General features: G+C 44.3%; 1 protein-coding gene across 1 annotated transcript in view; it reads right to left on the bottom strand.

The window, feature by feature from the left end:
• MCOLN2 (mucolipin TRP cation channel 2) overlaps window positions 1–15659 on the bottom strand; it is a 320208-nt gene that overhangs the window by 187293 nt on the left and 117256 nt on the right. The window contains exons 4-6 of the mRNA XM_085602080.1: window positions 15402–15552; window positions 2359–2431; window positions 2183–2279 (exon numbers count right to left, since the gene is read on the bottom strand). Of these exons, the coding sequence (XP_085458206.1) occupies window positions 2183–2279; window positions 2359–2431; window positions 15402–15552 (321 nt within the window). The remainder of the gene's footprint in view (window positions 1–2182; window positions 2280–2358; window positions 2432–15401; window positions 15553–15659) is intronic.

Below are 15659 nucleotides of genomic sequence, written 5' to 3'. Positions count from 1 at the left end.
TTTCCATGAACATGTTTTTCATAATGGAAAATAGTTGCTTAAATGTTTCTAATTCCACAAATATTCCTTGCTACACAATGATCGCTGCTTAACAAATGCATTTGTTTTGTTATTTAGAATCACAGAGAGGGAAGTCCCTCATTAGAAAGTAGTTTTAAACAAGAAAGTGTGTTACGAGTAGACAAGATGTAACTACTAGATAAGAATTAAGCAGCATTGAAAGCTGCTATGTAGACGCCATTGTGTTTTCTGAGAGATGACGAGGGGTGATCCTGTTCTCATAAGGGCATGAAAGAGGATTGGCTGACTGAAGAAAAGAAAAAAACACAAGCTGCAACAATGACAAAACGTGTTCTCTATATTAGTGCATGTTCCTAGAGCACACCCAGACACTTACCTAGACCCTTTCTGCAGGGACCTTTTTGCAGATTATTCACCATTTTCCACATCTATCCCTAGCCCCGTGTTGTTTTATGATTCTACTGAGTTTCTTGATCCTTTCTTAATGGGAAGTTCTGCTTTTATATATTTCTTGATCTATTTAACTGACTTTAATATTGAAGCTTGATGTTTTTCTCTCACTCTCTCGAACTAGAACTCTTTATGGGTTCTGACTGACATTTCCCCGATTCTTAGAATAGGGATCTTTCCCTTATGGGACATGCTTAATGCATTTTATTATGATTTTTATTAAGTAATATCGATTATTGATTTATGTTCAGATTTGATCATTGAGATTACTATGAATTTACTGTGATCTTAACAAAGATGATTACTAAAAGATTTGATTAATAAAGCCCCTTAGCTCATACCAAACTCTTTGTTGACTGATCTTCTCTAAAACAGAAAAGATCCATTTGCCGCAACAGGTAAAGAGCAGGAATTAGCCTGGATGATGGTAAACGGAGATTTCGAATTTAAACAAATTGCCGCTCCAACAATTGTGTGCCGCTCCGTATTACAGACATCCCGATCTCTTGCTTTTTTGTAGATGAGTCAACACATGCTGAAGATGGAGGTAGACCAAGATAGCCAGTGGAGGTCTCAGTTTTGTGATTGTAGTGCCAGAGTTCCAAAGACATTTGTTAGGCATGCTGCAGAACACAGCAAGTGCTAGACAGGATAGGCATATGGACATCTATTAAGAAGTCATCATCACGATGGAATGCCTTCACATTTTGGAGCAGATACAGCTGACGGAAGAAGGTTTTAGTCTAGAGTGTGATGGGTGCTGTAAATCTGAAGTTGGTATTTATCATTGGAGTATATGAGTTGTGATGTGATGCCATCTGCATTCGATTTATCAAGACATTCCTTTACCTGGCGTTGCTGGCTGGCATGAGGGATGAGCACGAACTCTAGGTTACACTTGAGCGGGGCCTTGGAGCTCCAGGCTTGGATAGTAGTACAGCAGTTCTTTGGTGTTGTGATGGGCAGAATATATAGGATCCTCAACTACTGCAGAAATTCTATTTCTAGCTATTCAAATCAAGTAGAGTCTTCTGGGTAAGGGGAATATGTCACAATCTGTGTGTTTTCCACCTAAAGAACACAGACACTCCTCACATGTCTGTTACAAGATGCTGCCCTTCACTATGGTTCTGCAACTAACACTCTGAACAAGAGCCTGCATCAGACATCCCATTAATACCTGTTTGGGCAGAGGAGTTACTCTGCTAGGAGTCCTGTCCCCTTCCTTCCCTTTGACCCGGGAACCCCTTGCTGTACCTGGAGCCTGCCAGTTCTTTTCAAAGTCCTTTAGCATTATCTAACTGGATGTACCTTAGGCTCAGGAAATGTAATTATGTACGGAACGTATCTCTGCATGAAAAATAATATAGAAATAGTAATCTTACGTATGTCAAATACTAAATAAAATATTAATTTGAATGAATATTCATTACAGCCCAAACCAAAGAGGTCTATGAAATAAAATAAGTTCCTGCCACTGTGAAATTACAAATGTAAGGTTTAGATTAGTATGGGAAAACGTCTGTAAGCGAACAGCTCACTTTGCGAATTACTTATGATTTGTTTAATATGTATACTGTAATCATTTCTCTGCAATTCATTCCAATGTCTGGTTTGCCTTTTTCGATTAATAAAAAAAAAAAATCCTGCATCTCATAACAGGAGATACGAATGTATTATTTTACTGTAAAAATAATAAAAATGAACTTACTGTGTTATGAAAAACATAACAGTCTGGTAATTCACGAGCACGAATTGTTTGAAGAGCGATACCTTTCAGCTTGAAAAAGATTTCGACGTTTATAAGCCTAAAAGAAAGAAAAAGAAAATAGTTGTTTTTTCTCCAATTAAATTAAGTCTCCGTCTAAATTGAAATTCTCAATTTACCTGTAAAATTCTAGCTTAAAAAAGGTTGAATTCTTCATATGCCAGTCACGAGTTGAATTGCTGGTTATACACTCTAGAAAAAAGAAATAACTTTTTTTTATATTGCGTCAACATAAAGGAATCAGCTACCACTGAAAAGACCAACACAAACATGCAACAACTAATTACGTTGTTCGTTAAAACAGAAAAACTAAAAGTTAGAAACATCAGATTAAAATGTTTAGGATTCACGGTATGTGGACAACCAAACATTCCCATTTTACGTTTATGAAAGTTCTTTAGGTCTGGCTTGGCTGTAGACTTTATGTGCTAAACAATAAAAGTTTTAAGAAGCACTAAATCAGACAGGGGCTCCGGCGCATTCCACACTTGGATTACCACGACTACAGGATTTTGGTCGGCAAAAGTTGTGCCTTTTACTGAGAGAGCCTGTGTATTGTTTTCCTTTGGGTGAATGGGAAAGGCTCTTCCTCACCTAATGTGGACGCTGCATTAAAACGTAATGGGTGGCAATCATGCATGCGAGGAGGTCAAGATGCCCACTACACCAAACCGGAGAAGGGGTGATAGAAGGGAGGAAGCGGGCGTGAGAGCACAAATACTAAAGACACTCCCGTGTTCCTACCCACTGAGGCACACACTTGTTTCAGCACATTGTGAAGTTGGGCTGTGACACAGTTGGCCCCCGCACCCCGCCTTGACAAACCAAGGATCTGGCTCGAAGGTGTGTGTGCGTGTGTGTGTGTGTGTGCGTGCGTGCGTGTGCGTGTGTGTGTGTGAGGGTGTACGTGGGTGTAAGGGTGTACATAGATGTGTGTGCGCGCGCGTGCATAGGTGTGTAGAGGTGTGTGTGTGTAGGGGTGTGCATAGGGGTGTGTGTGTGTAGGGAGTGTGTGTAGGGGTGTGGGTAGGGTTGTATTTGTAGGGGTGCTGGTGTGTGTGTGTGTGTGTGTAGGGGGCGTAGTTGTGTGAGTGTGTGTAGAGGGGTGTAGTTCTGTGTGTGTGTGTGTATATATATATAGAGGGGTGCAGTTGTGCGTTTGTGTAGAGGGGTGTGTATGTGTGTGTTTAGAGGGGTGTGTGTGTTACACCTGCTTGCACCCAAACTGTCACCTCACAAGTATTGTACGAGTCCCGGCATATAGCAGTCCCCTGGGCCAGTTGGGGGCCATCTCATGTGAGACTAACAGTGCTGTTTTTTTTGTTTATTTAAATCTTCCTACTGCAGGGGGCGTGGCTTGCCTGCGAAGGACGATGGTCGCTCCGTTAAGCGGCTCCAGGACTCAACCTCCTAGTTCTCCCAGAAATTAGACATTAATCCGGCCAAAACCTGCAGAGAACGGCAGGAAACAAAAGCGGACACTGCAGCCAGTAAAAGGGATCAGCGAAGGTATTATTGAAGGGAGCCGGGCAGGACATAGAGGACGCGGCCTACGCAGCTGAGTGAAGCCCTGGTCTCGAGTTCGAAGAGTGGAAGGAGAACTGCAGCAGCACCGGAAGTCAGGCGCCAAGTGACGACACGCTAGTCATCCGGGAGTATAGGTGAGACGCCGTGGTGCTGGAGGTGTCCCGGTAGGCCGCCGGAGGCCCCCCCAAAAAAGAGACAAGGCGTCATACTGAGGCAGGAGAAGAAAAAAGAAATTACAGAGGCAGGGCACATAAGTAAAAACGGCAAGATAGGAGCCATAAAGCTGCAGACTCCTCCCAGAAAGATACAAAAACTCAGAGCTGGCGCAGAGGTACTGGAGCAGAGGAACCGTCCCCCGCCCCCCACCCCCCCCCCCCCCCACCCCCATGGGATAAACCGGTTGGGCAGCGACCCAGTGACAGGCTCCCCTAAGGGTAGAGACTGAGAGCAACTTATAGTGCAGGAGTGAGGTTGTGGGAGCACAGCGGCAGACTGTGGCATAAAGTAAACCCCCGCAAAGTACTGCAAGGCACTGGAGACCGGAATGCAATAAAGGGGGACAGACAGAAATGTATTGGAGTCACATTGAGGGTAGAGGACAGGATTGAAAACGAAAGGGATAAACTGACAGGCCGCAGGGAGGACTTAAGACCCCTGGCTGGCGACAGAAGTTCCCTCATCAGTCGCAGTAACGGAGCAGTCCAACCAAAAGTGGTTACCTGAAACTATGACTGGAGTAAGAAACATGAAGGCCTCACACCAAACCAAGCTTGATAAATTTGCGCTCCAGAAAGGCACAGAAGCCCAGGGGCCCCAGCAGGAACGATTGGCCGTGGAATCAGAGGAGTTATCCGGAGGATTTTCAAGCTCCCTAAATTACCTGATGGCCACAATACAAGGAGTACAAACTGCATTGGAGTCCAGGCCCGATACAGTCTCAACTGAAGTGTTGTTGATCCGCGCAGATCTACTTTACATGGGGGCGAGAGTCCATGAAATAGAAAGCGCCACCAAAACCTTGGTCCATGACACAAAAACTCAAACAGCCCAAATGAAAGAAATGCAGGCACACCAAACAGCCTTGGAAGCCCGAATTGAAGACCAGGAAAGAAGGTCAAGGCGCAATAATGTCCGCATTTTGGGATACTGGAATGAGCAGAAGGGCAGGAACCGGGTCTGTTTGTAGAGGACTTGATAACACAAAGGCTCCAACCAAGAGGACTCTCAATGGAGCGGGCCTATCAAGTGCCGGGTGGGCGTCCCAGGCCTGGGGCACCACCCTGTACCATCATAGCATGTCTCTAACTATAGAGACCGGGATGCTATCCTCCAGCAGACTTGCATAGCCTCACCAGTGGTACTGGAAAACACCCAGATTAGCTTCTTCTCATACTTCACTCTCAAAATTCAAGCGCTCAGGCGAAACTTTATGGCCGCAAAAAAGCCACTCTGAGAGAAAGGAATAAAGTATTCCATGCTCTTCCCAGGCGAGGTTGAGAGTGGAGGTGGAAGGACGGGCTTGGTTTTTCAACACACCGGAGGCTGTTTGGGAATGGTTGGGGGGCTGAGGAACAGCGGGAGGTCCTCATGCAAAGTTGCAGCGAGGAAACCAGATAAGACCAGCAAAGGGGCCAGACGAACAACGAGAGGAGATCCCACAAGCAGAAGAAAGATCTGTAACAGAATGAGACTAGACAAACAGACAATAGTAAGGAGTGGAAGGTTGAACAAACTTAAGGTTGAACTGAACCATAGAAAAAGTAGATATCGAGCCCTGGAGACTTTTGAAAGTCAGTGCAATGTGACTGACCTGAACACGAGCTCGGAAGCAGACGAGTCCAATAGGGCGTAAGACTAACCGCTCTGTTTTCAGGATATTTGCTTTAGTCCAGGTGGAATAATTGGAAAACAAATGGGGGGAGGTGGGCAAGTCTGCGTTCCTGATGTTAGTTAAGGGGGGGGGGGGGGGGGGTCGACAGGCTCTCTGCTGAGTTGGGGGTCAGGCAGTTGGGGTTCCGTTGAGCAGGGATGCAGGGTGGGGGGGACAAAAGGGAAGAGAGGAGGGGGAAGTATCTCAAATGTTATAGCATGTTGGCTATTGTCTTTCACACAGTGGGTATGGCAAGCAGAGCACACAGAAGTGGGAAATTTAAAGGCAGCACTAGGAACACGCATATTCAGGGATATTGGTGAGGGCATGATCCCAATGGGGATACAAAGCAGCTTTAACATAATAGTACTACGAACAAAGAGATGGCAGGGCAGACACCAGTGGAATTGAAAGTGATTACGGGGAATGTGATCTGATTGGGGAACATGATAAAACGTGGGATAGTCTGGCAATACATTAAGAGGAACTCCACTGAAGTGGTGTTATTGCCAGAGACTCATCTAATGGGGAACAACTGTCGAGCACTCAATCGTGGGGGATATGAAATGATGGTACACTAAGGATATACATCGGGATCCAGGGGTACAGGGATCCTTTTGAAAAAGAACCTCCCTTTGACAATTGACAAGGCTTGGACCAATAGACTAGGGAGATAAGCTGGGTTTTCTGGATCATAGGCTGGGGAGGTTTTTAATATACTCTCAGTGTATGTCCCCCCCTAAACTGGAGGACTCAACATTGGAAGATCTGGGGGCCTTGATGTTGATGCTTCCCACAGGTTGACTTTTCATGGGGAGGGATTTTAATATGAGGGGATGTGAAGGCCTGGACCGTTGGCCTGCAAAGGCCCCAATATCCAGACCAATGCGGCTGGCGAGGTTTTTAGAAGCCCTGGGCCTCCTTGATGTTTGGAGAACGTTGAACCCGAACAAGCTGGAATATACCTTCTACTCAGGGACTCATGGGAGCCGATCTTGTATTTACTATTTGATCACCACAGCATCCCATCTCACACACTTTACTGATGTAGCACACATGGCACGGGGAATTTCAGATCACTCACCTCTTTGGATGAAATATAGAGTGGGCAACACACACGACGGGGCACAATTCCAGTTAACTCATGGTATATGAAAATACCTGCAATTAAAAAAGGGATATCGACAGCCACCAAATACTACTTCCAAGGGAAATCTACACTCAGTTGACTCAGCCCAGGTACTTTGGGAAGCATACAAGACAGTGGTTTGGGGGCAGGCCTTATCGTTGATAGCGGGACACAGTGAGAAGAGAGCGAAAGATGTAGAAATCTAACAAGAGGTCCTAGACCTCGAACGTCAAATAGTGAATGGGGGAGAAGATAGTTTAAAACACAGATTGGCAATAAAACACTAAGATTACTCACACTTGGTAACGGAGGAGTCTAGAAACATAATCACAGCGACGCAGCACCGGGTTTATGAAGTGGGAGACCAGACAGGAAAATTATTGGTGTAGCTTGACCAGAGGGAGCGTGCAAACTGGTGGGTGCTGCAAATTACATTAGACATGGGGGAGATTCTGCAAGACCCGCAGGAGATTGCAGAGGCCTTCGCAGACTACTACTCAAAGATCTATACTTCAGGCTCGAAGGCAATGACCCAGGATGCCCTAGAATTCCTAGTAGATATTCCCCTCCCGGAAGTTTCTGCAGAGAAAAAATATCTTCTAGACGCTGACATTACAGAGGACGAGGTGACAAGCACTTAGAGCCCTCAACTCGGGTAAGGTGGGGGGCACAAATAGAATCCCGATATAACTCTACAAGCTCACGGCTTCCAAAACGAAGCCACACCTCCTAGCTATGCTTGAAGAGAGTAGAGGCTGGGAACAGTGGTGGTAAACCATAAAGCAGGAAAACCCATAAAGAATTGCTCCTCATATCGACGAATTTCACTCCTCAATGCAGAGGTTGAGATCTTGGCCTAGCTATTAGCCATGAGGCTGTTGCCAGTGTTGTCAACCCCGGTCCACCCAGACCAGTGGGGCTCTATGCCCGACCGCTCCACTGCATTAAATCTCAGACGCCTGCATGGAATTCTGGGGCTGGCCCATAGAATCCAAGAAGCAGCAGCAATCCTCTCCCTTAATGCAAGGATGGCTTTTGACACCATCGAATGGCCATATATGTTTGTGGTTTTGAGCCGCATGGGGCTCGGCCCGCGGTTCTTATCCTGGATAAGGCTATTTTATGAAAAGCCTAGGGCTCAAGTGGTGGTCAATGGGAGAACCTCACGATGGTTCCCACTGTGCAGGGAAACAAAACAGGGCTGCCCCCTGTCCAGACTAATATTTGCATTGAGGTTAGAGCCGGTAGCAACATAGATAAGGAGAGACCCCATGATAAGAGGGCTCCGCTGGACGGAGGACTAGGAGGACAGAATATCGCTCTATGCAGACGATATATTGTTATATGTGGCTTCTCCCAGGGCATCGATAGCCAGAATTCGTAATATTTTTAACTCCTTCAGTAAATACTCTGGTTACACAATTAATTGGACTAAATCAGAAGTATTTGTCCTTAGTGGTCAGGGACCTGCCCTCCCAATGGAATGTGCTGCCCAGGTCGTGTCGGATGGATTCCGATACCTTGGGATATTTGCAACACTAGACCTGAATCGATTCTACGAGGAGAATCTGATGGGCCCTCTGACTAGGCTTCAGAATGATGTCCATCACTGGCAGGCTCTCCCGCTGTCGCTACTAGGAAGAGCAGCGCTATTCAAAATGATGGCACTGCCGAGAATTTTGTATATGCTACAAAACACCCCATATTGGGTGCCGAAATCATACTTTAAGTTAATAAATGGACAGGTCGGAACGCTCCTGCGGGATGAGGGAACCCCCAGAATCGCACTGGTAAAACTCGCTCGAGGTTGATACGAGGGAGGAATCGCCCTGTCTCACATAGAATCCTATTATTGGGCTGCCCAATTGGTGACTATAAACCAGTGGGTACACCAGCCACACACAGAACCAGCCTATAGCATGGACCGTTTGAACCTCCAACCGAGAGGATATCTCCGAGAGCTATATACGAACCCTGGGACTCATCCCCTAGAGGGCCCAACAGTGTTAACTGTTAAAGTCTGGCATACAACCACGGCTAAGCTGGGGTGGAAAAATAAAATCACCTAAGCAACCCCATTGTGGGATTCACGACAATTAGGCACAATGGGGAAAAAAGCGGGATTTGACAGGTGGGACCTGATCGGAATCTCAACGGTGGGAGACCTACACACTGGCACATGCATGAAATCATTTGAGCAACTGCAAAAATCGAATCACTTAAACCCCAAGGAATTTTTTTGATACTTACAGATCAGACACACCATAAGAGCAGTGGTGCCCCAGGGAGAACCAATACCCGGCTCACCGCCACTGGAGTGTCAAACCCTAGAGGAGCACTTCACCCGAAAAGCACTATCCATGACAAATCAGAAACTGATAAACATGCCAGACACATTGGGGAGCCCGAGGGACCAATCGGGACTAGATATAGCAGACCTGCAAGAGGAGGATTAGCCGGACGCCCTAGCATCCCCCAAGGAAGTGGCCATTCGGGCCCGGTTCAGATTGATCCAACTTGAACTGCTTCACAGAGCATACATTTCTTGCAATACACTTAATAAAATGGGTAGAAAACAAGATACCCTCTGTTATAGAGAATGCAGAGGTGAGAGGACATTTTTTCACATCCCGTGGGTGTGCCAAAGAATCGAACAATACTGGGAAGCGATAATTACCTGTAGGACATGACATTAACTCTAGCCCTGAAATTGTGTTTTTTATATGTATGGGGAGACTGACCTAGGAGAGGCAGTTTGAACCTGGGTCACACTGGGTCTGATGGTAACAAAATGCAATATAGTCTGTAAATGGGGATGGGGTGAAATACCAACCTGAGGTGAAAGGGCACAAGACTAGATATGGTGTATGGTAGCCGAGAAAGCAGTCTATATTAGTAGGGGTTGTCCGAACAAATGGGGGAAAATTTGGGACAAATGGAATAAGTACAGAGGGTAACCCTGCACACCCCCACTAGGCCAGGCCCGGTCTCAGCTTCACCAACAGAGATGAGAACTAGTGAGAAAAAAGGGCAAGAGGCCACTTTTGCAAACTATATGTAAAGGATGAAAAACGATCATACTGTGTAACAAAGTAAGGAAGAAGAATGTATAAATGCTACTGTCTTGTGATTGTTCTGCTTGTTTTCAACAATAAAAATATGGTTAAAAAAAAAATACTTCCTACAGCAATGGTTTTGAGCCTAGTCAAGTGGTGGATAGACCGCCCACAGCTGTGTTTTCAGGATCCGGAGAGCAGGCACGTGCTTTAGCAAAAATTATAGCAATTAAACAAGATTTTTGTATTTTACGCAACGTTATTGCTCTTAAGTGAGCGTTTTGTACTGACCTGATCTACAATTACAGACGATGAACCAATTCTAGTCTGGTAGATAAGGCAGGTACTTCTGTGTTACAAACCTCAATGGGTGAGTTAGAAGGACAGCAGACAAAGTTGTAGTTAGTGAAATGTTGCAGCAGCAGTACTAGCTCACGTGCCAGGCAGAAGACAGAAGAGTAAACACACCTACATTTGGTAATAAGCAGTACAGCATTCAGAAACTCGGTGAAGAGCAAAATTTGTATTAAGCAAGTCATGAATCGGAAAGAAGCAAAGTGGTTTGAGTTACAATAAGCAAAGTAGGACCAAGCGACTGTTTAACCACAAGATACACCTTCCTATAGGGGCGTAAAGCAAACCCCCGGGCCCCACGCCCCCCCTTCCACCCACAGCCCCCCCCCCAGACATTTATGGAGGGCCCCATACCACCAAAGGCCACTGAATAGGAGTGAGATATGGGAGACTCTGTGGCCCCGCTTCACATTTTGCGGACGAACCCCTCATTTTACGTTACATTACTGCTTTCCTACATCTCTGAAGAGGCCCATGAGAAGTTTGCATAGTGGTAACTTGCAAGTGGAGGAGTCCTCTGCCCGCTTGTGGTTCCGAGACATAAGTGGGGCGGCCAGGAACTGAAGGTATTTAGAATTCCTTTGAAAAACCGTGTACTGAGATTTTTTTTTCATAATTCATTTAATCAGAATTGCTTTTGATGATTGGATCTTTGCCCGTTTAGGTATCTGGAAGGGTTTTGAAGTACAAAGTCTAAAAAATATTGAATTCTTGCTCCTGCTTGTTTGTTAATTAAAGGCGCGTAAAAAGGTACTGCATTAGTAGATTTCATCCAGCTTAACAGCCCACCCTTTGGGAGATACTTTAAATTGTGTTCAAGGACTTTGTTTCTGGAAGCTCCGTGAACATTCACTGATAGTACTTTTCAGTACTGAGTGAAATATTTGAATTTTCTGGTAAGAAATTTGACTACTTAACTATTTTTTCTACAGTTACCTAATGCTATCTCTTACAGTGTTTGCACAGCATGTTACAAAGCACACCGACCAGGACACTAAGGCACAGTGAGAGGTGTGCACTGTAGGATCACACAATTCAAACAAGCAGGGACGCCATGAACCATCGATTTTGCTTCCCATGAAACTCATCTGTCTCACAGTGACCTACTATCTTTTTTGTTGATTGGCTGGTTTAGATTTCTTACTTTGGTACAATGGTATGTGAGCCGTTATGTGACAAACACAGTGTGAGATTGCTCCCTACAACACATGCTTTCATAAACACTTAACATATACACATTATTCTATTGCTTTTGCGCCAGGAGAGTTCTGCAGATAAGTGGCTTTTTGTTTTCCCCAGGAATATTGTTTGTTTTCTATTTTGGAAGCCTCCTATGAAACAGCTGCATCTAGTCCATGGAAAAGAGTAGCCTGCAAATGAAAAAAAAAATACATCACAACTCACAAATTGGGAAAGGGAGGCTGCAGTAAGTGGGCGGAGTCATGTGTGAGGGCAGTGTGAGAGGTGTGCAGAGTATGTGCTGTGTCTGTGTGAGTGCAGAAGAACTGATGCGACAGGGCGCCGGGCAAGAAGATGAGCCTGAGCGATCACAGGGATATGGGCTGGGGCACAGGGAGATAGGATGGGTCAGAAAAAGTGATGGGAGAAAGGATGGGCCTGAGCAAGTGCAGGGTGAGAGGATGGGTCTGAGCGAGTGCAGGGTGTGCAGTTTACCTGTGGGAGTGCAGGGTGAGAGGTGTTCCTGTGTGCCTGAAGAGTTTATAGGTGTTCCTGTGTGAGTGCAGAGTGCATATTGGCATTGCAAATGTTTGTTTGCTAAGTGGGCATTACATGAGAAATGCTGCCATAAATTCCTGAGAGATACAAGTCGATTTCTCATTTGCTGACAGAAAATGGCTTTGCATTCCTTCAGCACAATTGCACTCTGAAGATTTGTATCCACTAGTGTCGTACCTATTTTTGGCAGAGTTTATCACATGCACACATTACATTTTTATGAACATTTTTCCATTTCTTCAACAATAAAAGATAATGATTGCAATGATATTCGGATTTGATTAATTTTCTTTTTTGGTTAAGCTTTTTTTGAAAGCACCTAAGTGATAGAAATGTGTGCTTTTTTAAATTTTTTTTTTTTACAAATCTTTATGTTGCTACAGTCATGAATTCCACAAGTCTTTAGTTTTGTGGCCGATGGTTACCTTCAAAATTGAGATGATTTGCATGTCTGTGCTTGATTAAATTGGATAAAAATATCGAAAGTCTTAAATCTTTAGATAGTATAAATATTGCCGTTAATATTTAGCTCCCGAAAAGTAATTTAACTAATTCAATAAAAGATATGTTGAAAATGTCAGTTCATGAAACTTTATCCCAGTTAAGCCTACCTGCAAAATGCATCTCCCAGTCTCCAAAAACAGCGGATAACGAAGCCTCTTAATAATGTAGATATTATAAGATCAGAAAAAATTGTATAATAAAATATTAAACATAACAGATAAAAATAATCAATTAGGTAGACGTCGTACACTTATTTGAAAAGAGTCTGAAATGAGTCAGTTGCCAAATAGATATATAATCAAGTTGTTCCTTCAAATCCGACTTCATCAAATCCATTTAATAATGAAAAGATTTGTATGAAAAACAAATCTAAGTCTATCACGGCAGCCAAGGCTAGGCTGGTGCACTTATGTATACATAATACTGAAAATTGGGGAAGATGTAATATGACTTAATTATTCAGATATGAAGAAATGACTGGTGGCGGATGAATTGTTAAAGAGTACCACTAACAGAAGAAGCTAAAGCATCTGAAAGTGGAAAAGGGATATAAATAAAATCATTTTAATGTAACAAACGCAAAAAGACTTTTAGAAAGTGTGCATTTTCTTGCCCTAACCATTTGTTGCCTGCAGCCTGTTCCTGGGTCACATGACTAGGTGTAGTTGGTCTTTGTGATTTTCTCCCAGACAGGATCACAATAGAAGGTCTTGGTGTTTGCAGGCTTAGTGAGGGGGGGGGGGGGGCACTTCAAATGCATTGGCCAAGCTCACTCACAAAGACTTCACCTATTATGCCTGCAATCAGGGGGGCAGGAAATTCAAGACAACCCTGAACATTCCAGAAGCTTTTCGCACTTCAAAGGAGGCACCAGGTATAAAACTGGGACCCTCAGACCAACTCTTCAGTACACTCCTGGACCAGGGGATACTACAGAAGGCCTGCCCTGCTGCTCGATGTGTGCCCTCCTTTATGAGAAGGAAGACTGGACCTGCTCCCTATATCCCAGGCAGAGTGGCTCCAAAATGTCAGCTGCAACTGACCAGCTGACCTGCTGCACTGGACCTGCAACTGGACCTCCCTGAGCTCTGCTGGCCTCTGCTGGAGTGAGTTCCTGATTCCCAAGAGGCTCGTGCCCTGGTCATGGGTCCTTTGCTGGCATCAGTTGAGCTTCTCCTGAAGTTCTGGGCTCTTTACGATTGCGAATGGGCCCATTCATGCCAAGATCTTACTGACCTTCAAAACGAAGTTCCAGTGAACCAGACCCTTCACGATACAGCAACCACCAGTGTCAATCGGTAATGTGAGCTCTGCACTTAGTGCTACAGCATTGAAAGGCTGCGGTGATCGCAAACCCAAAAGTCCAGTAACGACCATCCAAGATGCCAGACAAAATCTTCACACTACAATGATGACAGTCTGCGACTCCCAGCCTACTCTTTATGCTACAGCAACAACCATCTGCAACGCTTTCTCTGCTCTCGAGGCCTCCCCCCACCATGAACTTGACTTTTCGTGCTGGACATGGAGGACTTTTTCAGCGGGACTAACCTGGTCCCTGTTTTCGGCCCACACTCCAGCGCGGTTGGCCTGAGCTTGTGAATTTCTCTCAGTCTAGCATGACCAGATGACACAAGTGGCACTTTTTTCTTTTAGACGATATACTTCGCTAAAATCTTCAAAATTGTATAGCTTTGGTTTTACCGATTAGATTTTTGTTGCTTTGGGAGCAAATCATTTATTACATTTAACTCTATTTTTCTAAATTGGTATTTTATAGTGTTGGGTTTTTACTTTATTGCTGTTTATATACTGCATAAATACTTTATACTGATTCTAACTTAAGCCTAACTGTTTTGTGACCTGCTACCATAGGGTTAAGCACAAGTTAATTTTGTGACTTTTTGTGGTTCACCCTGGCAAGGATTGTGGCGGTTGCTTGAGAAGGGCTCCCCCCCCCCCCACCTCAACCAACAACCTAATTTCTCAAAACGTCCCAATTCTTTCATTCTCTGAAAGAAATTGTGTGTTAAATCCCATCATGATAGAGTCAGTGTCAAGTGCAGATACTCCGGTTTGGCAGAGTTCCTGTTCATTTTCCTATTAGTGCAAAGGAGTAAGTAACATATGTCAGTAGGGTCCATATCAAAGTACTATTGCCCTTTAGTGCCCAGGACATTGCTGATAAGAGCCCTATAGACATGGGTTTAGACCAGTCCTGCAAGCTCTGGTTTGCAGCTCTAACTGTGCTGTAAGACAGCAGCTAAAGACCTAGCGTTAAAATTACTGAAATCATCTTTAGTGCTCCTGAAGACCCTTGGGCCTACCCAACCCAGGAAACACCAGACTTAACATGGTAACATTTTATTAGTGCTGTATGTGGTGATTTTCACAAAGGTAGTCCCAACAAAGCAATCAACCCCTAAAACTGGAGCACAACACACCCATTTTTGAGAATATTAGACTTTTAGGATTTTGAGTAAAACAACTTGTTCAAACGTAACACACAGTCAGACAAATGAGATCAAGATTTAAACTACAGACAAGCATTGATCGAGCCAATAGTTCTGGTTTGCGTTCTGAGTAAACCATGAAGGAAAAGCCTGCTGCAATGATTTCTTTTTGTATGCAATGCACCAGAGCAATGTGTGATGATTTGGTGTGCTTTTGAGATGGTAAATAGTCCCACATGTATTGCGATACACGCCCGCCACAGAAGGCAGAACGATGTACCAAAGAGCCATTGGTACGAGGTGAGCAGGAAAAATTCCTTGGGCAGACAGAGCCAAAGTGCACTCTAAGCAGGTTTGAAAATTGTTAACAATAGGTAAAGCAGACTGCTGCACTGTCAGCCAGACCTGGAAAAAATTATCTATTTTTGGAATTTATACCAATTGTGGTATGAGCCTTACAAACAGTAAGCACGTTGAAAGCAAATGAACAATGCTGACTTGTTTTAGATCACTTTGTTTGAATCTGCCTTACCTTTTTCAATGGTAGGGTCGATGTAGAAAGTATTATTGTAAGGAAGGATCGCACCTCTGCGATATTGCCGCTTACAGATCTTTATACCTTTCATGTCTTCAGCGTGTTCATAACCAACTGTTCCCAATGACAAACTTCGTATCCGGTGGTACTGAGAAAACAATAACACTTTATTAAATTAAAAATCTTGCCATACATTTTAAACTACTTCATTTAGAATGAAAGTTGTGCCTTACATTCAAATTGTGGTTCAGTAGA

Source organism: Triturus cristatus, chromosome 4_2 (genome assembly GCF_964204655.1).
Source record: "Triturus cristatus chromosome 4_2, aTriCri1.1, whole genome shotgun sequence".
Taxonomy (NCBI): domain Eukaryota; kingdom Metazoa; phylum Chordata; class Amphibia; order Caudata; family Salamandridae; genus Triturus; species Triturus cristatus.
The sequence above is the reverse complement of the archived record's forward strand: the minus strand, read 5'-3'. Positions and strand labels throughout refer to the sequence as shown.